Source organism: Rhinatrema bivittatum, chromosome 6 (assembly GCF_901001135.1).
Source record: "Rhinatrema bivittatum chromosome 6, aRhiBiv1.1, whole genome shotgun sequence".
Classification (NCBI taxonomy): domain Eukaryota; kingdom Metazoa; phylum Chordata; class Amphibia; order Gymnophiona; family Rhinatrematidae; genus Rhinatrema; species Rhinatrema bivittatum.
Window position 1 is genome coordinate 180,573,563 of NC_042620.1, and position 23,896 is coordinate 180,597,458.

A 23,896-nucleotide genomic window follows, 5' to 3' on the forward strand; every position below is an offset into this window, starting at 1 on the left:
TTATCCAAACCTTTTTTAAACCCAGCTACACTAACTGCACTAACCACATCCTCTGGCAACAAATTCCAGAGTTTAATTGTGCGTTGAGTGAAAAAGAACTTTCTCCGATTAGTTTTAAATGTGCCACATGCTAACTTCATGGAGTGCCCCATAGTCCTTCTATTATCTGAAAGAATAAATAACTGATTCACATTTACCCATTCTAGACCTCTCATGACTTTAAACACCTCTATCATATCCCCCCTCAGCCTTCTCTTCTCCAAGCTGAACAGTCCTAATCTCTTTAGTCTTTCCTCATAGGGGAGCTGTTCCATCCCCTTTATCATTTTGGTCGCCCTTCTCTGTACCTTCTCCATCACAACAATATCTTTTTTGAGATGCAGCGACCAGAATTGTACACAGTATTCAAGGTGCGGTCTCACCATGGAGTGATACAGATGCATTATGACATTTTCCATTTGGACAAGTTTGGTGACGCATTTGTGTATGCCTCTTACAAAATAGCAACTTGAGCACATGAATCCCACCCCGTAATGTCCCGTAGACTGCCCTTTTTTATCCCTGGCAAAATTTACATGCAATTCTGCAAGTATGCGTGTACTCATGAGGTTTAGAAAATATCATATATACACATACATGCTACTTATGCCTGTATATGCTGTTTTTATGCACACAACCCCGGCAAAACGCTGAGAAAATTCATCTGAGTATGAACTGGTAGTTTATGCTGTCTGATTTCCTGATACATGTTTTTTCTATTTTTAGAGATTTGCAGACCTGTTCACTGGAAACCAGACTAAAAACATCAACTTATTTTATACAGGTCATCGTATGGTAATACCTATGAGTCACTGCTGAACAAAGCTGGGCTTGAAACATTGCCCCAGAAGTGAAAGGCTTTGCACAGAGCACTGGCTCCTTGAACTTTCAGTAATGCATGGCACTCCATGGATATGCCATGGGCCAGTGGTTCTCAAACTGGGTAGCAAGTCCCCCATGCCCCAGGATGGATTTAGGGAGAGGGGAGGCTGCACAATATTTGGTTTGATGTAATTATAATTGTAGTGCATTACAGTGTAATTTGAAAATAAAATAATATTACCACTTTGCAGGGTGGAGCTAAAAATAATATAGAAAAGACTTCTGTCGATGACTAATGCTATTGACGATAGTGGCGTTGCAATGAGTTACTATGGCATAGTCACAGCAATACTGCAGGTGCCCAGCTATAAACTTGAGCAAATCCAAATCCATCTTTAGTTGCCTTATGTTCCCAAGCTACATGTTTACAGGCTGAGCTAGTGGGGGGGGTTTGTTTTTATTTTCTATTTATCACTTTTACACATTATTTTCCAAGTAAATACACTTGAAAAAGGAAACACATGTGATAGATACACGTTAATAAGGAAATGAAACACTCATTAGATATTACAGAATTATATCACATGTCTATCAAGCCCACTATATGACCCAAGAGTTACACAATCCAAAGAAAATTTACATTTCAATAGGAATAAAGTATTTCTAAGAATATAAATGCAATTTTACATTTAGAATAAGAAAAAACATGAGGTAATAAGCAAGCTGTGGATTCATTATACTTTTTAGAGGTCTCAACCTGATCTGAGCTCTTAGCCAGTGGCCAGTGAGGAACCAAACTGAGAACCTATTTTATTAACCAAGAAAACAGTCAACTGTGATGGTTGATAAAACAAATAGGATACCCCTTGATGTTTTATTAAACATTTGTATGGAAATGTTAAGGCAAATAATGAGCCTAATTCAAGAATTCTAGGCTTCAACAATAAAAATTGTCGTCTCCTCTTTTGTGTCTGTCTAGATATATCTGGAAATATTTGGATATTTTGATTCAAGAAAACCTCAGATCTATGAGAGAAATATTTCTTAAAAATCCATTCTTTATCAGATTCTAATAAGAAAGTTACTATTAACGTAGCAGGTGTTGCCATACTTTCTTCTGTTCGCTCTAGTACTGCAGAAATATTCAATTTTGGCGATTCATTTGGTGTTAAGACTTGTATATTATCTTCATCCGATTCTCTCCTCCTTAATGGAGGCATATAGTATACTTTTGCCATAATAGGTAAAGCACCTTCTGGAATTTTCAAGATCTCCATTAAATATCTTCTCCAAATATCTTTCGGTGAAATAAATGCCACTTTAGGAAAATTTATACATCTCAAATGTCTCCCTCTCATCTGATTTTCCAACTTCATCTGCAATTGTTGATTTTCATTAATAAACATTTGTTGAGTATTTACATTGCTTTCGAAATTCACTTTAACAAGAATCCACCTTCTCTTTCGATTTCAAAACTTCATTTTCCACATCATTCATCTGTTGTTCAAGCTTTTTAACATTATCTGTGATGGTATGCAGTTGTGTTATCATACTCTTTGTTAATAGTATTTATTGCTTCCCATAGCATTTCTAGAGAATAGAGTTGAGGCCTTACCAGATCAGCTACTTGAAGCATCGAGGTCTCACTCCAGCCTCCAGTTCTGCAGCTCCAGCAGGCCTTCCACCGCCAGCCCCAAGGATCTCACATTGAGCCAAGTCTTCCCACCCCAACTGCACGGGCTCCAGCAAGGACACACCGGGGCTTAGCCATTCAGGCTTCCCCTGGTCTCCTTGTGTTTGGAGTGTTCTTATCTTAGTGGGGTTAGCGGGCGGCATCCTCTCTGCTGGGGACAAAGATATCAGCAGCTCAATACCGGCTTCGGGCTCTGCTTCTCCCCGTCTGCCGGTCTGTGAGCTTCCCTCTCTGGCTATGGATCCATGCTGGACATGAGCATCCATAGGTCCTACCAAAGAAAATGCTGGGAGTACTTCCAAGGTTAAGCGCTCCCTGGCTCTGCGCTTCCGGGCTAAGTGCAGCATAGGGCTCTTGAGGTAATCAGACAAGGCAGGAACGACGCGTCAGTCCGTCTTGCTATGCCGCCATCTTGGGTCATCTGAGCTAGTGTTTAAAGCCTAGATGTGTGAACATCTTTGCAGCAAATGTAAAAAAAAAAATAAAATCCTACGGCCATTAGCCTCTATGTAAAAATCATCACAAAGCATCTACTGATGCAAAAAAAGAAATATATTGCCAGAGAATTTAATGGAAATTTTGCCTCTTTTACTACCTTCACAAACCATCACATTTTTATTTATGTATTTTTTTTTATTAAACCAACAAAATCCTGTGAAACTAGTCCATTTTGCTCTGAAATTCTCCCATTAAAGCCTATGGAAAATTATTTTTTTTGTTTTAGGAAATGTGCCAAATAATTTATTTTTCCCACTTCTTAGTTTTAATGAACCTGCTTGAAATAGACAACAGATGTGTGCAAACTTGCAGGGCTGAAAGAACATGAATCACAACTGGGATACATTTACCCGTGTCCAGTAGCAAAATGTATGCAAAGGTTATCTAAATGTTTTTAACTCCCCAATAGTTCAGACCTGTGAGCTTTATACCGACTAAAAAGTACTGGTGCTTTCAAAGTAGGGTCTTATGTTATACTGTATATGTTTGCCAGCAAAGCACAATTACACATTTCTAGAAGAACCTATGAAAATGTCTGTTTTGCATTGTACTATCTAACATGTACTTTATTTACAGAATGTCAGAGTAGACATGGTCATAGACATTGGCCGCAGCATAAATCCTGGTGTAGATGTTGGACAGGTAAGCCTTTCAGCTAGAGTTTCATGGTTTGTTGTTGGGTTTTTTTTTGGGGGGGGGAGGGGCCCAGCTGTTGCCTGCTTCTTTGGGCTTCCAGCTCAATTGGAGCTTGTCTCTATTGGGCTACAGCACCCCCAGTTTTCTCCTCTCGTTTTTATATCCCTTTACGTACTTAACACAGCCATTGCAGTGACATTCCCATGTCTCCCTCCAGAACCCGGCTAGCATGGGCTTTATGATGGTAACTTTTAAACCGGTGCGCAGGCACCATGGGCCTGATTTTAAAAAGCATTTACTCGAGTAAAAACCAGGTTTACTGGAGTAAATTCACTTTACTTGAGTAAGTGGGTTTTTGAAAATTGCTACAATATATGCCATTGACTTGTCTATAGGATTTACTCACATAAGTGCACTTTACTTGAGTAAATGGCTTTTGAAAATTGCTACAATAGTAGCTACATTTACGCATGTAACTCCTTTTGAAAATTACCCCCATTGTGCGTGCATCGGCCCATGCCCAGAGACATGACCATTTTATAACATACACGCATATATGTGCGCATGTTATAAAATAGCCTGAACACGCACACACGTGCATGCAATTTTAAGTGGATGCGTGCCTGTGCACGCAAATGCCACTTCTACTGCATAAGTGGGGGGATTTTAATAGACACACGCACCGACGCCATTCTGTTTTTCCAGTTCGCCCAGGTAAGGAATAGGACTTCCAAGCACCCCTAGTTTAAAAGCCTCCCTTCTCCCCTGTTCGCCCCGACCCTTAAAACCCTGCCGATCTATTTCTCTTTATTTTATTACTTATACGTCCTCCATAGCAGAAGTAAAGTTATGCAGCAGGGGATCCCGGCACATGCCTCTGCATGTAAGTATTTACGTGCTAATTTGATATTGAACTCACCCATGCCTGCCCTTTTTTGGAACTTTCCATTTGTGCGCAGTGGGAGAGAACATTGCCCAAATCTCATCTTGGAGTGAGTTTCCTCACTCCGAAGGCCATCAAATCTTCACAAGAGACCACTGTTCTGTTCGTACGTCTCATGTTGAATGTGAAAGTGGCCCCAACCCCCTACACTCATACCTAATCCCCACCTCGAGTTACTAGGTGGGCCTCCCATAGGGATACAAATACCTGTCTAGGGAAGAGGCACTATAGCAAGTCTCTCTCTCTCTCTCTCTCTCTCTCTCTCTCTCTCTCTCTCTCTCTCTCTCTCTCTCTCTCTCTCTCTCTCTCTCTCTCTCTCTCTCTCTCTCTCTCTCTCTCTGATATATACTGGCAATGTAGCCCAAATTGGGTTAATAGTGCAACTTGCACTAAGAGTGTGTTGAATAGCTGTTATTGCAATTTGCGATACACATGCTTATTAGCATAAGGTAACACCCCTTTTTGGTATCGCGTGCGATATTGGAAAATGAGGCCCTAAGTCTGGTTATTAGGTGATGCCATTGCACAATGACTGGTACTTTCCCCCCCCCCCCCCCCCCCCCCAGTGGCTATGAATGGTGCCTGCACAGCATCGCCAGCCCAGGAAGCAGAAGCCAGATAGAGGAAACAAACCCAGCTCTTCGGCATAGCAGCATGTGGCAGTTACCCCAGAGTCACCGGGCTAGCCGTATCCAAATCAGTTTGTTGTATTCCCTCTTCAGTTTTTTGCTTTCTGGAACAAAAGAATATCATCTTCTTTACACCTCTGTTTTGTATTTGAATACTATCAAATTAAACCTCAGTCTTCTCTTCTATAGGCTAAATAAATCCAACTTCTTTAATCTCTCCTTGTGGATCATATTGTATTTGTAAGATCCCTCAAATTGCACCATAAAAAAAAAAAAAAACTTCTAAAGAAAGTGCTCCATACAGGCAGTTGCTTTCCAGGTTTGGGGCACTTTTGTATCTTACAAAATCTTTGCAATATCTCAAGAACAACATTCAAAGCAATCAAAACATGTTTAACATACTTCTTCCAGTTCCCTTAACACTACTGCGATCCTCTATTAGTTATCTAATATAATAGAGGTCATCTGAGGCAGGTTTGGGAGCTGAGCACAAACCTTTGTAGGTTCACATCACAAAATACGATGATGATGATGATGTAGTAGACCTGGCTCAGAGGCAAGGGCTGTATTTTTCTCCACTGGATAGAGAAAGTACCAAAAATGTTCCTTTTCTCCTCTGTGACCATCTGACTGTACCCCAAATCTCACCCCTCCAATCTTCCTTTGCTCACTCCCTATGGCCACTCACCAGTCTTGAACTCACTACCTGTGTGTACATTGTAAAACATGTAACTTTATTCTTCTGGGTTTACCAGCAGTCCATTTACAATCATAAAATTACCAAAAAGGATGAATCACAAACATCAAATAATAAAGATATGCAGCAGAGCAAAAAGGAAAAAAGAAAACTTTAATGTCTTTCTCTTCTATTTTCCCATTGGCATTCTCCCTTTTTCCTCAGATTCTTAGATATTTCTTAGAGTCCCAAACATCTTAGACAATCTTTGGACAGGTCGCAAAAATACAACCTCTTTTGCATCCCATCATATTCAGTAGCAGGTCTTATAAAGTGATGGGAGTCCATGAGTCTTCATAAGTGCCCAAGAGCAAAACCTAGGAGAAGAGAGATAATACTCTGGCTCTGATAGGGGTATGGTCCCCCTCTACTGGGTGTACTAGCAGGAAATGAAAGACAATTTCTCAAAATAATTCCCCCTTTTTTTTCTGATCATGAACTTATATTTGCACAGTGTACACTCCCCTGATAGGTCCTCTCTCATATCGTTTCTTAAAGAGGCAGCCTAAACAATATCCCATTTCCCTCTATAACAACACAAATCACTACCTACCAAAGATAAAGACCAAATGTCAAAAGTGGGATTAAGGTAAAGCAAATTCCATTAGTAGCATAAGACTTGATTTAGCGCCTGGTCCACACTGCAGTAAAATAATTAGGTATGTTTGAATGTGCATTATATTTTGATGAATGAAAATGTGAATTGCTTAAATTATTTTCTCAGATTGAAGGTGCCTTTGTTCAAGGTCTTGGATACTATACCATTGAGGAACTAAAATATTCTCCAGAAGGAGTCCTGTACACCAGGGGACCAGACCAGTATAAAATCCCAGCAGTCTGTGATATCCCTGAGGAATTCAATGTTTCCTTGCTTGGGGGATCTCAAAATCCATATACAATCTATTCTTCAAAGGTAAGACACCCATGTTCCATTAATAGAACCAAATAATAGAGATTCATTTACATTGTCCTTTTTTATGTTCTAAAAATGGTATATTGAAGAATGATCGATAAAGTACTGTATGTTTGTATATTAAAGGCCAGCATATATTTCCTTTTTGGCCTAATTTTTATATATTCTTTTTATTGTAGACATTAGTATTACCTTTTATTAGATAGATCATCTAATTTTGCTTTTCTCATTTCTTTCTTTGAATTCTGCTGACTTCTAGCAGAAGTCCTGGTTTCCTCTGTTCAGCTGACCTTTTACTTTTATTGTCTATTATTTTAAGTTTCCTGCTACTTTTCTGCTATTGAGATAAGGAAGGAGGGAAAGGCCAGTTTTCTTTAAGGTAGATAGTGAATTAGATAATCACAAACTGAACTGTTAATTAACCAAAGGCTATGAAAATGTCAGAAGTATATGCCGATGGTCAACAACTCATCAGAGATGTATATTGAAACTGTAAAGACTGCAAAAAAAAAAAAAAAAAAAAGTATGTGGGTTTTACAAAATGTGTGACTTTAGTAAGTAAATTGTGTCAAGTCTTGGACATTGGAAGCACCAGCTACCAGACGGCAAGTAAACTCTGCTGAACTGGAAAAAATTTCAGTTTCTTGCATGAAGAGTGTTGTTATGATGTCACGGCAAGATTTCTGCTGATTTTTTTAAAAAGGATATGAGCAACTAAGAGACAGCTGCTGAGAGAACACTTACTCATATCTGAAAGAACTCATGCTTGAAAGGTACCTTTTTACTTACTAACCAATTCACTTACATACAACCAACTGCAGTAACAAGTTAATGTTATACCAGTACAATGCAGCCAGCTGTAATAGAGATTAACAGCAGAAGTGACAAGACTAATAGCAATGTACATACAAATGCTGCAATATTCGTAGCAGTCTCATCATCTGAAGCAGAAAGAGAGATACCCACATGAGAGAACTTCAGGACCTTTAGGAAAAGGCAGATAGCCACTGGCAATTCCCAATTTCCAGTTTGTAGGTAAGAAATTTCCATGAAGGGTGGGATTTGGAAATGTTGTTTTCCTATTTTAAAACAGAACTGATCACACATTTAAAAGGCAGTCACACGTTTAAGGAACAGGCTACCAAAAATGACCTTATGGTGTCAGGCATATGTTTGATATAGACTGGGGGGGGGGGTCACTGAGATTATAGTACAGTGAATTGTTGTTGGTCAGTGATAGGTTTTAAGTCAGACTGGGTGTCACTAAAATGTTATAATGATGTGTGATGATATGTCTTGTCTGTTTCTATGAAATATATTTTGTTTATTGTCAGGAAACTTTATTAATAAATCTGGGTGACTTTTTATTTCTTTTATCTGCCTAACAGTGTAGTTTACTATTGTTGTATTTCGTATGACCTTGAGTTAAACAAGGTGAAATTTATCAGGGTAGTCCCACATAAAATTAGGGGAAGAGATTTGAGGGGGGGGGGGGTGGATTTAAGACAATTCACCAGGGTTTCTTCCCTAGTAGTTTACAGTACTAGCATTAGTGCCTGGGAGATTTCAGCACATTGGCAGCCAGGCCACACTGCACCAAGCAAATTTATGATGAAGTATACAGATCACTTCTCTCTCCCAAGCACACACAGATAATTCACAGGAAGGAAATCATTAAAATTCTTCCCATGTGAGAGGTCCAAAAGTACAAGAACTGCCTAGAACTGCTTTATTTAAGTGAGAATTGCAGCCTAAATGAATCTCGGCCCGGGTGAGCTGTAGAAGTTGATTAGCAGGAAGGGTGTGATTACTCAGGGAGGGCTTTAAAAGCCGAGCTCTGCTGCCAATTTGTCAGAATGGAGGCTAGGAATGTTGTGTGTTAAAACCTGAATAAGTAATGAAAGTATTGCTGATTCCTTTTAGTTGTCTATTTAAATTGTTTGGAGCCTCTGCCAAAATAAACTGCACAGATACTGGCTTCTGGCAGTGAAGCCTCATTAATTACATCTGTTGAAACATTTAAAGGCACTCCTTGAAGTTAACAATTTCTGTCTAGTACTACAGTCATTGGTACTAAACAACCTGGATTAATGTAGCTCTTTATATCTTGGCTTCCCAGTTTCTACAACCCATCCACTACAAGTAATTCAGAACTCCACAGCCTGTGTCCTAATTGGAACTTGTTTAATAGGTCGCATAACCCAGAGGAAGTACCATCACCTCCTGAATAGCGGCTTAGTTTGTGAGCTTCCTACTTGACTGAGCAATATCTGCCAAATTCTTTGCCATCTGTAGCCCAATGGTAATATGGAAGATTGATATTAGAAGTACAAGTGACAGAGATGATGACTAAAAAGAAATCAATTGATTTCAAACAATTTTCTTATGCCAAAATCATGGTGGGAGAGAGCAACGAGGCAGCCACGGTGGATGAAACAGGCTATGAACTGCTGGAGATAGGCCAGAATGAGGCTGTTGATTCTTTTAATGTGGCATGTGGTGATTTACCATCCAGAGATGAATTCTGTGACTGGTTCTGTGACTTATGACAAGATATGAAAACAACAAAAGCAAAAATATTGGTAGCTCAAAGAAGAAATGCTGGAAATCGGCAGGCGAGTGGAAGAGCTGGAAATGCGATTAGACACAGACATGGAGAAGTTAGATCAACTAAGGAGAGCAGATCTAGATTTAAATAAGGAGAAGCAGGCCCTGTTGAATAAAATTGAGGACTTGAAAAACCCCTCAAGGAGAGTGAATTTGAGGCTTGGGGGGGGGGGTGTCAGAGACTCCTGAATTCGCTGACACGTGGAAAGTGGTACTTGATAATAAGTAAGGCTGTATTGTCAGGGGATGACTCAAGCACTGGGCTTGAGGGTGTTTCCTTGAGTGAGTGCATGGAGCACAGAGCCCAAAATTAGCTAACAAGACATGCGGCATCCATGTACGTTATCACAAATTTGTGGTGAAGGAACAAATTTTGAAAGCCGCTCAACAAGCACATAACCTGACATGGCCATTATGGTGGATTTTCTGATTATTTCTTTAAATCTTAAATGCTTAAATACGCTACAGAAGAGAAAATTCCTTTACTTTTCAGGGTGGCAATGCACCAGTGTGCAATGATAATATTCATTCAAGAGACACACTTGGAAAGAAGATATGAGAACGTGTTACAATCCCCCCGTTATCCACAGAGAATTTTAGCTGCATGTTCACAATAAGATAAGTTTGCAGAACGTTGCGAGCGTGGCCTTCGGATCCTGATGCAGGCGCGGCCTATGGCAGCTGATGAGGGCACGGAAGTATCTTTAGAGACTACATCACTATCCACCAAAAAGAAATTGGGAATTGGATTCAGACAGCAACCAACGAGGACCCCAACTTTTATGGTCTGGGGGGTAACCTGCACAGAGCAGAAGTTACTACCCTTTACAGAAGGCATGGGATTACTACTCTTAACCAATAAGCCGTGTTTATTTATTTATTTATAGCTCTTATATACCGAAGTTCTTATGTACATCACATCGGTTTACAATTAACAGATAGCAAGGATGACCGGGAAAGAGATGAGAAGTAAGTTACATAAAACAATATAATCAGGATGCATCCAACAATATAAAGAGGAGAGTTAAAGTCTAAGGGGCAGATTTTTATTCTTGTGCGCACAAATGTACACCCAATTTTTTAACACTTGTGCACCTTGCGCCCGCTGAGCCCTAGGGGAGGCCCGATGGCTTTCCCCATTCCCCCGAAATCGGAGCAGCCTCGGAAGGAATTTTTTTCCGGCTCCCCCCCACCTTCCCCTCCCTTCCCCTATCTATCCCTCCCCCTAGCCCTACCTAAATCCCCCCCACCTTTTGTTGTCAAAGTTACGCCTGCCCAAGGCAGGCATAACTTGCACGGGCTGGCCAGCTGTCGGCGCGCCATGCCCCGGCACAGGCCGCTGTGCCAGAGCACTCGGGACCGCCCCCGGACCACCCCTGGACCACTGCCACGCCCCCAGCCCCGCCCCCGGGCCGTCCATTTTGGAAAGCCCCGGGACATACGCACATCCCGGGGCTTGCGCGTGCCACCGAGCCTATGCAAACATGTTATAAAATTAGGTGTACATTTGTGCGCTCCGGGTAGCACGTACAAATGTACCCCACGCACGTAAGAATAAAAATCTGCCCCTAAGACTTTAACTCTCCTCTTTATATTGTTGGATGCATCCTGATTACATTGTTTTATGTAACTTACTTCTCATCTCATCTCTTTCCCAGTCATCCCCAGACCATAAAGGTTGGGACCCTCATTGGTTGCTGTCTGTATCCAATTCCCAATTTCTTTTTGGTGGATAGTGATGTAGTCTCTAAAGTAAATGTGGGTAATATCACAAGGTCAGACCATGTTTCCATTGAACTGGGGATTGTGCAAGGGTCATCAGTACTGGAGACTAAATGATAGCCTGTTGAATGATGAGCTTTTTTACCAGCAGCTTCGAGAGGAAACAGGGAAATACTTAAAATTCAATGATAATGATGACATGAGTCCTCTGATAGTGTGGGAATGCCTTAAGGTAATGACTCATGGGAAGCTGATCTTGAGAACTACCTTTAAAAAAAATGAGAAAAGAATAAAAAAAGATTGGATTTGGGGAAAGAATTGGCTAGATTGGAGACATTACATAAAAATATGCTGTCCCCGAAGATCTATACACAATTACTACAAATGCAAGCAGATTTATTAGCATTGGATCCCGATGCTTTCGCTCATCAGTTGCATATAGTTCGTTGTCAGTTTTTTGAATATAGGAATAAAACGAGCAAACTTCATGCTAGTGGAGCAGATCCCATGGTCTGGCTACCAGATGTCATGTCCCTGAATAGAACACACTTTAGAAAAAGCCATCCATTCCCTCAGTCCCTCCCACCTGGAACGTCTAGATCAGATGCTTGAACAGTATTTAGCCCAACCATTTTAGGACATTCTGGGATCAGTTTGAGAAAGTATTGGAAGTGTCTAGGTCCTTGTTCCAATAGATATTTCTAAGGGGAGAATCATCATTAATGGATTACCCATTAAAAGTTACTCTCCTGGTTTAGAAACATCATGTCACATAAGTTAACACATTAGAGCTCCTAAGAGTTAATGCATTTATTGAGCTCAGTTAATTATTATGAAATCAGAATCACTCAGTCAGACATATTCTCTAAAGAAGAATATATTTTTATTTTACATAAGAAAAATATACAATTAAATTCAATTAATAAATTTAATTAATTAGGTCACATCAATTCAGAAAAGTTCAGATAAGTCTGTTTAAATCAAATTAATCAGATAAGGTCGGTTGATAACAACAATAATGACAAAGTAATGCTTACCAAGAGTTAAAATTCTTTGCCAAAGCCTAGGGCGTGCTGTGATCAGAATAGGACAGCAGCAGCCCCAAATATCTTGAACGTACGGTATATATGCCTTTTTCTGCTGTATACTTTTAACAATTTACAATTAGCATGTAACTAGCTAACATAATAATCCTTTATTCTCGTGAGTTCCTAATAAATGTGCAGAAAAATATTACTTATAAATTCAAGTACACTACGTCAAGACATCTGTGTGCTGTGATCTAGTATAGAAATTCCATCTAATTGACAAAAGAAACACTTGCTTTTACTTTTCTAATTTTAAATTTATATATTTATATGTGAGAAGCTTCTAATACTCCTAGGGGTAAATTTTTAAAGTTATGTGCGGGCGTAGATTTGTTTGCGCAACCCGGCGCAAACAAATCTAGGCCATAAGAACCTGGCAAGTACCCAAACACTAAGTCTATTCCATGTTACCGTTGCTAGTAATAGCAGTGGCTATTATCTAAGTCAACTTAATTAATAGCAGGTAATGGACTTCTCCTCTAAGAACTTATCCAATCCTTTTTTAAACACAGCTATACTAACTGCACTAACCACATCTTCTGGCAACAAATTCCAGAGTTTAATTGTGCGTTGAGTGAAAAACAACTTTCTCCGATTAGTTTTAAATGAGCCATATGCTAACTTCATGGAGTGCCCCCTAGTCTTTCTGTTATCCGAAAGAGTAAAAAACCGATTCACATCTACCCGTTCTAGACCTCTCATGATTTTAAACACCTCTATCATATTCCCCCCTCAGCCGTCTCTTCTCCAAGCTGAAAAGTCCTAACCTCTTTAGTCTTTCCTCATAGGGGAGCTGTTCCATTCCCCTTATCATTTTGGTAGCCCTTCTCTGTACCTTCTCCATCGCAATTATATCTTTTTTGAGATGCGGCGACCAGAATTATATTACTGTATCTTAGCTAATGGTTTTAAATCAATATTAAGGAGTGAAATGGGCCTATATGAGCCACATTGAGTTGAGTTGGGTCTTTACATGGTTTAGCAATGACTGTTATTCCTGCCAGGTTAGGCTGGGTTCATCCCTGGATGTATGGCAGCTGACAATGTCAGGAAAAAGCAAAATTGCTTACCTTGTAATAGGTGTTATCCCAGGACAGCAGGATGTAGTCCTCACATATGGGTGACATCGGTAATGGAGCCCTATGTACGGAAAAACTTCTTTAAAAGTTTCTATGAAACTTTTGAATGGCACCGGAGTGCCGCCCCTGCCAGTGCCTGCCATTTCTGCAGCCTGCCTTGTTCCTTCTTCACGACAGGGCTGCCGCTGCCAATGCCACTCCTCTCCTGGGTCCTCCAGGTGGCTGAGACGCCACCACCGACGGACCTGCTTCTCTCCTGCCTTCCTTAGGCGCGGAGGCATGCCCCTGCTCATCATTTAAAGGGCCAGTGGCGAGAAAAGGTCCCGTGGCCCTCATCAGTGATGTCATCGCCCTGCCTTGCTTCAGCCCTATAAAAGGGACCCTGTGTCAGTCCTGCTTTGTCTTCGCAAGGAGTTAGATGCTCCTGGATGTTCCTGTTCTTTGCTCCAGGAGTCTTCGCTGTTCCATCACTTCTTCAAGGTCCTATGTTTCTTGTTCCTCGTTGGAGCTCCATGTCTTGTCCTGATGTCCGTGATCCAGTCCAGATGTCCGTCTTCTGTTCCTGATGTCCATGATCCAGTCCAGATGTCCATTCTCCGTTCCTGATGTCCATGTTCCTGAAGTTTGTGATCCAGACCAGATGTCCATGTTCCTGAAGTCCGTGATCCAGTCCAGATGTCTGTTCTCCATTCCTGATGTCCTGACTCCCTGGTTCCTCATTGCCACCTTTCCTGGCATGCCATGTCTTGGTCCGTGACTAGCCCCACGGGTGGGCTGAGTAGGGCACCTCGTGGACAAGGCCTTCCTCACAGCCACAGCGCAAGCCTCCAGGAGACTTCCACCTGAAGCCTTGTTCCTGGTCTATGGAGTCCCTTGCGTGTGCTCCGTCCATGTTTTAGTCTCTGCATGAACCTGTGCCACCCCAGCGTGGTCCGCGACCAGCTACAAGCGGCTGTGTAGCGCGCACCCCGGTGCAGGCCTCTACAGTTGCTGGGACATGTTTCTCTCACTCGCTCCACTATCTCATCTAGAGTCTGCCCCGCATCCAGCGTGGTCCACGACCAGCCCCGCGGGTGGGCTGTGTAGGGTGCACTGCATCAGTCTCAACCCAGCTCTTCGATCCTGACTCCTCATCTTCAGTACCTCACTCCTGACTTTTCGTCTTCAGTACCTCTCTCCTGACTCTTCGTCTGTGCATCCAAGTGTCCTTGCCTGAGTCTTCGTCGAAGTGTCCTTGCCTGAGTCTTCGTCCAAGTATCCACGTCTTCGTCTGAGTCTTCATGTTCCTATCCTCAGCCTCCGACTGGCCTCACGCATTTGTCGTTCCCAAGCGGCGGGTCTGAAAGGGCTGTTGAGTAGTTGGAGGACCAATCTCGAGATCAGCATTGTGTTGCTGGATTGCATCGGTGCATGCAGGTCCAGTGGAGGCCGAGCCCAGCTTTGTTCCTGCTCTGAATCCCATCATTGTCTTAAGTCCAGCCTTGCTCCTGTCCAGCCCATGCTCGGGCATGCCTTGCCTGCCTCGGCACTTCTTCTGAGTTCCTCTGGGGTCGAGCCGTGGTCCAAGAACACACAATCCCCTGGAAAGTGGAATTACTCTCCTAGTGCTTCCTAACACTTATTTTCAGGATATATCCAGTTGACCAAGTTCCCTGAGGAAGAATGTTAAGATCAAAACATGGACCCATATTGGGCATTGTTGGCATTCTAATAATGGACAGTGTTGAGCAAGTTTTAAGACATGTATGATTGTCAAACTTGGATAGATTGCAAAATGAGATGTTTCATTATCTATATTATAAACAAGTGTTTGACCTAAGAACATTATTATGTTTGAGGCAGATGGAGGTGCATTACGTTAACAACATCTGAAAGGTCAACATCATGAATAGGAATCCTTTCTAATGTGATGTGTGAAGGGTATATAGTTTATTTGGATATTATTCAACATCTCTCACTTATTTAATCCTGTGATTGTGTAGAGTTTTTGTTAATTCTTTGTCATTTCTGAATTGAAATATACCATACTACTTTTCTATTTTTAAAGGTGGAGGAATATAGCAAAGGACTGGTGCATTAAGTCCTTTTCACAGACAGACTCAGGGTTTTACTTTCTGTGTCTAGTACATCTTGCTGTTTGCATCATGACTTATTCCTCCCATCCCTTCAACCCTTAATTCTTTTTAACCAATGAATTTTATTGTACAGTAGAACTTTCCTAGTAAAGAACAGAAACTCCTCAGCTAGTGGGTTTGTAATTAAAAACATTTTTTTTTATTTTTAATAGGGTATTGGTGAGCCAACTCTGTTCCTAGGTTGCTCTATGTATTTTGCTATAAAGGATGCAGTGACTGCCGCACGGAAGGAAAGGGCACTATCAGGGGAATTCACGGTGAACAGCCCGCTGACTCCTGAACGGATTCGAATGGCTTGTGGAGATCACTTTACTGGCATGGTAGGTTTTGGGGATAAAGGTTTGAAACCATCTCCCATTCCTTTTGCAGGTTTTCTTCATCTTCAACATCTTTTTCCATTTCAGATTAAAAAATAATATATTTAACATGGCGCATAAGCCATTTATGTTCCTATTTTCTTTCTTCTGTAATAATTGTTCTTGTTACAACTGGTACTGATGCTCAAATTTATTGATAATTTATGAGGCAAGGGCAGGAACTCTTTTGGAAGGCACTTCTGATATATAACTTGTCCATCTCTTTTTTTTTAATTTTACTTGGCCAATTCCTCCTGCTCCTTTCTATTTCCAGCAAAAATTAAACCAAGGTGAAATTTGGCACCATAAGCTTTCATTTGCAATTACCTGGGGATTTTCCCCCTATTTTATATCCTTCTCACCCCCAACATACCTAGTCTGGTCATTGCAGTGATGGTCCTGGGCCAGAGCCATGCATGAGAGCTCCTTCTAGAACCCTGCAATCATGGGCCCTGAATCTGGCACTAAGGAGCCGATGCAATACAGTGCGCTCAGCCGAGCGTACTGTATAACCCGCAGTTGGACGCGGGTTGTATAGGTGCTAATTAATTCCCTTATGCAATCACATCCAAATGCATATGATTGAGGCATCCCGATGCAAAAAAAAAAAAAATATGTGCGCACATTGGGGTAGATTTTCAAAAAACGTGAATAGGCGTACTTTTGCTGGCGCATCAGGCGCAAGCAAAAGTACGCTGGATTTTAGTAGATACGCGCGGAGCCGCGCGTATCCACTAAAATCCAGGATCGGCGTGCGCAAGGCTATGAATTCTGTATAGCCGGCGCGCGCCGAGCCGCGCAGCCTACCCCCGTTCCCTCCAAGGCCGCTCCGAAATCGGAGCAGCCTTGGAGGGAATCCTCTAACGCCCTCCCCTCACCTTCCCCTCCCTTCCTCTACCTAACCCACCCGCCCGGCCCTGTCTACACCCCCCCTTACCTTTCTCCGGGGATTTACGCCTCCCGGAGGGAGAAGTAAATCCCCGCGCGCCAGCGGGCCTGTTGCGCGCCGGGACGCGACCTGGGGGCGGGTATGGAGGGCGCGGCCACGCCCCCGGACCGCCCCGGGCCGTAGCCACGCCCCCGTACCCGCCCCCAAAATGCTGCCGACACGCCCCCTAAACGCCGCGACGACCGGGCCCGCCCCCGACACGCCCCCCTCGGAGAACCCCGGGACTTACGCGAGTCCCGGGGCCCTGCGCGCGCCGGTAGGCCTATGTAAAATAGGCTCACCGGCACGCAGGGCCCTACTCGCCTAAATCCGCCCGGTTTTGGGCGGATTTAGGCGAGCAGGGCTCTGAAAATCTGCCCCATTTAGCGATCAGAAATTTACGACTGGAGCAGGCGTTAATTGCTGAGCACTCCTTAAACCAGTACAGAAAAGCAGAAAAAACTGTTTTTCTATACTGTCTCCTACTTAATATCGTTGCGATATTAAGTAGGAGGAAAAAGTAAACAAATCTTAAACAAAAATAAAAAAGTTAAAAAACGCCAGCAGTCGGGTGCAGGAAACAGGCACTCAATTGAAATGCATCCATTTCCTGAACCCCCTGGCTGTGCGGTATTTAGGGAAACCGACGCCGATAAACTTGGCGAAGTTTTTCCTAACCGGCAGCAGGCCGACACACTAGGGCTCTCCTTAGCAATGTAAAAATGTGTGGAAATTCATGTTCCTCAAACTAATAAGAATATGTTTATCAATTTAAAAAGTATTTGAAGCTGATATTCAGCACTAATTAGCCAGATAAGTAGCGACTTCTTCTCCGGCTAAGTGGCATTGGCTGAATATCCCCTCTGGTTTAGTGGCCACCACTTAGGCAGATAACCATTTATCCAGCTAAGCGGTTAGCCAGATAAAGTGATGTGTGGAATGAGGGCGGATCAGGGAAGAGCCACTTATCCATGTAACTTAGGAAGATCAGTAGCAATATTCGAACTTATCTGGCTATGATAGACAGATAAGATAGACCTGCTCAATAGCAGGTCTAAAGTTAGCCAGATAAGACATCCAGCTAATTTTAAACTTATCCAAGTATATTCAGCAGAATGACTGTGCTGTTGAATATCCCGTGTGAGTTAGCCAGATAAGTCTTAACCAGCTAACTTAGGCCTGGATTTATCAAAATGCAGTACATAAGAACATAAGAAAATGCCATACTGGGTCAGACCAAGGGTCCATCAAGCCCAGCATCCTGTTTCCAACAGTGGCCAATCCAGGCCATAAGAACCTGGCAAGTACCCAAAAACTAAGTCTATTCCATGTTACCATTGCTAATGGCAGTGGCTATTCTCTAAGTGAACTTAATAGCAGGTAATGGACTTCTCCTCCAAGAACTTATCCAATCCTTTTTTAAATACAGCTATACTAACTGCACTAACCACATCCTCTGGCAACAAATTCCAGAGTTTAATTGTGCGTTGAGTAAAAAAGAACTTTCTCCGATTAGTTTTAAATGTGCCCCATGCTAATTTCATGGAGTGCCACCTAGTCTTTCTACTATCTGAAAGAGTAAATAACCGATTCACATCTACCCGTTCTAGACCTCTCATGATTTTAAACATCTCTATCATATCCCCCCTCAGCCGTCTCTTCTCCAAGCTGAAATGTTCTAACCTCTTTAGTCTTTCCTCATAGGGGAGCTGTTCCATTCCCCTTATCATTTTGGTAGCCCTTCTCTGTACCTTCTCTATCTCAATTATATCTTTTTTGAGATGCGGCGACCAGAATTGTACACAGTATTCAAGATGCGGTCTCACCATGGAGCAACACAGAGGCATTATGACATTTTCCGTTTTATTCACCATTCCCTTTCTAATAATTCCCAACATTCTGTTTGCTTTTTTGACTGCCGTAGCACACTGAACCGACAATTTCAATGTGTTATCCACTATGACACCTAGATCTCTTTCTTGGGTTGGAGCACCTAGTATGGAACCCAACTTTGTGTAATTATAGCATGGGTTATTTTTCCCTATATGCATCACCTTGCACTTATCCACATTAAATTTCATCTGACATTTGGATGCCCAATTTTCCAGTCTCACAAGGTCTTCCTGCAATTTATCACAATCTGCTTGTGATTTAACTACTCTGAACAATTTTGTGTCATCTGCAAATTTGATTATCTCATTCGTTGTATTTCTTTCCAGATCATTTATAAATATATTGAAAAGTAAGGGTCCCAATACAGATCCCTGAGGCACTCCACTGTCCACTCCCTTCCACTGAGAAAATTGTCCATTTAATCCTACTCTCTGTTTCCTGTCTTTTAGCAGGTTTGCAATCCACAAAGTTCATCGCCACCTATCCCATAACTTTTTACTTTTCCTAGAAGCCTCTCATGAGGAACTTTGTCAAACGCCTTCTGAAAATTCAAGTATACTACATCTACCGGTTCACCTTTATCCACATGTTTATTAACTCCTTCAAAAAAGTGAAGCAGATTTGTGAGGCAAGACTTGCCCTGGGTAAAGCCATGCTGACTTTGTTCCATTAAACCATGTCTTTCTATATGTTCTGTGATTTTGATGTTTAGAACACTTTCCAATATTTTTCCTGGGACTGAAGTCAGGCTAACCGATCTGTAGTTTCCCGGATCGCCCCTAGAGCCGGGGCATGTTTTATGGAGTTTATCGCAATTTGCACTAATACCTATGCAAAAGGCTAAGTTACTGCAAATTGCGATCACTTTTTCACAGAGAGAGAGAGAGAGAGAGACTAGCCATAATGCCCTGACCCAATTAGGTAGTGAGATCCCTATGGGAGGCCCACGTAGCAACTTGAGGTGAGGTTTAGGTAGGAGTTAGGGGCCACTTTGACATTCAATGTGAGACGTATAAACAGAAAAGTGCTCTCTTGTAAACATTTGATGACCCTCAGAGTGAGGAAACTCACCCAAAGATGAGATTTGTGCAATGTTCTCTCAACCTACAAAGATGAGATTTGTGCAATGTTCTCTCAACCTAGCTTGATGGACTCTCTACCTGGGTAACATCAAGCTACATTGAGAAAACATTGCACAAATCTCATCTTTGGGTGAGTTTTCTCACTCCGAAGGTTATCAAATGTTCACAAGAGAGCACTGTTCTGTTCATTCGTCTCACATTAAATGTCAAAGTGGCCCCTAATCCCCTACACTAATACCTAACCGTCACTTCGAGTTACTAGGTGGGCCTCCCATAGCGATATAAATACCTATCTAGGGTGATGCCATTATGGCTAGGTTCTTTCTCTCTCTCTCCCCCCCCCCCCCCAGGTGGGAGCTTCAAACTACCGTTGAACGGCTTAATGCTCCTGAAAAAGTTGTAGTTAAAGCCATGTGATAAGGCTTCGCAAAACGGTAAGCCAACTCCTCCTCTTTTTCAGATTTGCATCGCACCATATGATATGGTGCTATCACATGCGAAAACTCCTTAGCGCATTTTGATAAATGAGGGGGTTACTTAGCTGGATATCTTTCAGTATCTACCCCCATGTGATCAAAATTCAAGTCAGCTTAATGTCCAGTGAGGTAAAAGAGCCTATCTTGCTGGACAATAAGTTTTAATTGTCAGTAGACCTCTGTGCTAGTTGATCTTGATCTCTGTTGCAGCTGCAAACATCCATTTTGTGACACTAGCAGTATAGCAGTTTACTGATGTCAGTATGTCTTCCATTTTTCACAATGGAGCAGGACATGATGAGAAAACTGCTCTGCTGCTGCAGGATAAAATGGATGCTCCCAGCACAATATAAGGCCACTCTGAAAGTAAGTTACCATGTCACTTGCTATAACTGGCTGCAACTTGACAGCTTTGGACCATCTGTTGGCAGCAGCTCTATTGAAAATCAGTGGAGCACCTGTAAAAATCCTTTGCTAGCTGTAGCCAGTTTGTGGATCTGCATAGATTTCTACCAGTTTATGGGCCAGGTATACTAAGTAGAGGCAAAATGTGAAAAACTGTTTAGTACATCTGAGCCTTAGCAGATATAGCACTATAGCCCACAATCCTGCTAGGATTGAAGAATTATAAAATTGCCAGGCAATGCTTTCATCTATGACTTCAAGTCATCTCATCAGGGGCAGTTCTATAATGAGGCAGGGTGAGGAGACAAGGATTTGAGGCAGCAAAATTGCCCCTCTGAAACCTTCCTGCCATAGCCGCCTCACCCTGCAATCAGGCCAACATCAGCACCAATAGGAAAACACAGAGTGCTGCTGGGGTTCCCATTCTCTGCCAGCAAAAGAGAGCAGTGACATGTACTAAAGTAACCCACTTTGCTATTTACAGGACTATAATCGGGAGGACTTAAAACTTGGGGTGAGGGGTCGGGGGTGGGGAAGGCTTGGAGGCAGTTTAAGATACAGCATCACAGGTACATATAGTACAGTAGACACCTGTGAAGATTGGGTGTCATTCGGAGCACTGAGAGTTGAAAGAAAAGCAGATTTGTGCACTGTACTCTCTGCCTAGCCTGACTGACACTCTACTTAACTTCATTCAGGCTAGATAGAGAGAGTACAGTGTACAAATCCACTTTTCTTTCAACTCTCAGTGCTCCGAATGACACCCAGTCTTCACAGGTGTCTACTGTGCTGTACCTCAATATAATCTGATGTCTGAGTAAACAGATTTGGCTCCATTTAAGAAAACAGAGTTGCATTTTGTTTTCCCTTTTCAAAAAAATAATAAACCATGAAAAATGCATCACAAATCATACAAGAAATTGGCTGACTTCATCAATCAAATTCATTACTGTTATACTGTACTTGCTATCAGGGCTATCTGCACTTGCCCTGATGTACACAACAATCTAAAACTTAACAGCCATGAAGGCTATAGTATAGGGTTAAAAAAAATTCTTGCCAACCCATAATCTTAAATAAAAGGTATTACAAAATGCTAAATTCTTCAATTGCACATTAACATTTAAATTAATTTGTAGGACAAAATATATATTATTTTTTCATTTATCTTTGAAAGGGCTATATTTACTTCCCAGTTTGCTATTATTTTCCAACATTCATGAATTTCTTATTTTTGTTACTTTTGAAAAAATAACCCCCTATGTTCTGTGTGTATATAGATTCTCCCAGGATCCCAGAAGGATGGATAATGAAAACACTTATTCAGATTGAGAGTTACTTTTTTTTTTCTTTTTTTTAGATTCCAAGAGATAAACCTGGATCCTATGTTCCTTGGGCTATCGATGTGTGAACAAATATATACACTGCACACAGGATCAGAAGACAACCTTGTGAGATGAAGTCACTTGCTCTACAGACTTCATGAGCATCTCAAGTGGCACAAATAAACATGCTTTAATACCCCAATATGCATTCCCAAGTTTAAAACAGCAGGATAGGAGCTTTTGCTTACATAGCCTATAAAAACCTCCATATCTAATGCTTTCTACTATATGGTATAGTGTTTATTTAATAATGTTAGTATGGCCCCTCCTATTAGCAAAACAAGATATACAAAGCTTTGGTTGTAGGACTGTATCACTGGAAACAGGATGATACTTAGATACTGTGCACATGGGCATGAAAGAGAAAACAAACTAGCACTGCATAGGCTATACAGTGTATTAGTTTATTTTATGCTTGACGCTTTGGGGTAAGTTGTCAAAGGCAAAAGCACCCTTTACGAGAGTAAAAATAGAATTGACACACTTTGGGCTGCTACATCTGGGTAAGTAGATTTTTAGCCACCTGACAGTACATGCATATTTTGGACCTTATAGAAGGGAGGCATTCAGAGGTGTTTCAGAGTTGGGGGATTGCAGCTAGATTTTTCTAGTGAGGCAAAAATTAGTTTTTAATATTAACTGTTTGAATTACTGGTTACTATCATACTAATACAATTGGTTACTAGTCATTGTTAGACTATTGTAACTAGTTTCAGTCAATCGAAAATGCAAATAATTTTGATTGCAGTTGCTTGTAGCTGCTTTACTTTGAACCCACCTAAAACTGAGAAATATTATCCTGCCTACAAATAACAATAAACACTCATTGCATATGAAAAATAACTAGAAATTAATAAATTTATTTCATTCGCAGTCTGCTTTCAGTTTTAATAAAAAAAATACACTTGTCTTTCTGTGTGCACGTCGTTGAAAGAATGGATCATGGGAAATTCTGTGTACTTGCATAAAAAAGTTACATTTTTATGATAAAAAGTAGTTCAGTTGCACATATAGCTGCAAAGGAAAGTAATGCTCTTTAGTTACTGAAAAAAATAGCTGTCAGCTGTGCTTTTTCTGGTTCAAAGTATGCTGAATAATAGTAGCCAATAGGTAAAATGGGAGGTGAACTCCCAGCAAAGGAAAAGTGTTTTTGCTATCAAATATGCATTTCCTTATTCTGCATAGTGCTATGGAAAATCCATTGGACTCACTCTAAAGACCCTTGTGGCTTGTTCGAGCAACGTTAAGTGTGTATCTCATACTCCACTCTCATATAATCCTTATTTCTCTCTCAGCATATAATTGATAATATAACCTCTATTTACTTTATTGACTTTGTTTTCTGGCAGTTTATGTTGAGGATGTGTGTGGTGGGTGGAGTTTCACAAATTCATATGTCTCTGATTTTTACTGAGCCTTTATAAAATATTCATCCAAAGCCGGTCATGTAAAAATCTGTAAACAGTCTTCCCACTCATATAACTGGAAAAGGCAATGATTTCTCCAAAGGTTGTGTTGTCAGTTGTTGATAGTCAATTTGGGAAACTTTTTAAAAGTGCAGAAGTTTATATGTTTGGGATTTTAAGGTCTGCTTATTTACTTGTCAGTCTAAAAGAAGTCTAGTAGTCCTATTGGTTGTGGAGAAAATTGGGTTCTTCGCAGGTAGTGGGATCTTAAGGAACATATATGGTCTTAAACTCATACAGCTTCTTTATATAAATTTTCCTGGTATGCAAATAAAAGGTATCTAGCATACAAAGAATCATTGAATTTATACATTATGGGGCGGATTTTAAAAGCCCTGCGCGCCGGCGCGCCTATTTTGCATAGG

The 23,896-nt window shown here is 41.4% G+C and overlaps 1 protein-coding gene across 1 annotated transcript in view; it reads left to right on the top strand.

The window, feature by feature from the left end:
• LOC115093865 (aldehyde oxidase-like) overlaps window positions 1-22,955 on the top strand; it is a gene marked incomplete at its 5' end in the record, with an annotated part of 162,084 nt that extends 139,129 nt beyond the window's left edge. Inside the window, 4 exon segments of the mRNA XM_029606217.1 lie at window positions 3,629-3,694; window positions 6,721-6,909; window positions 15,693-15,860; window positions 22,041-22,955. Of these exon segments, the coding sequence (XP_029462077.1) occupies window positions 3,629-3,694; window positions 6,721-6,909; window positions 15,693-15,860; window positions 22,041-22,091 (474 nt within the window).
• Window positions 22,956-23,896: the final 941 nt, after the last annotated feature.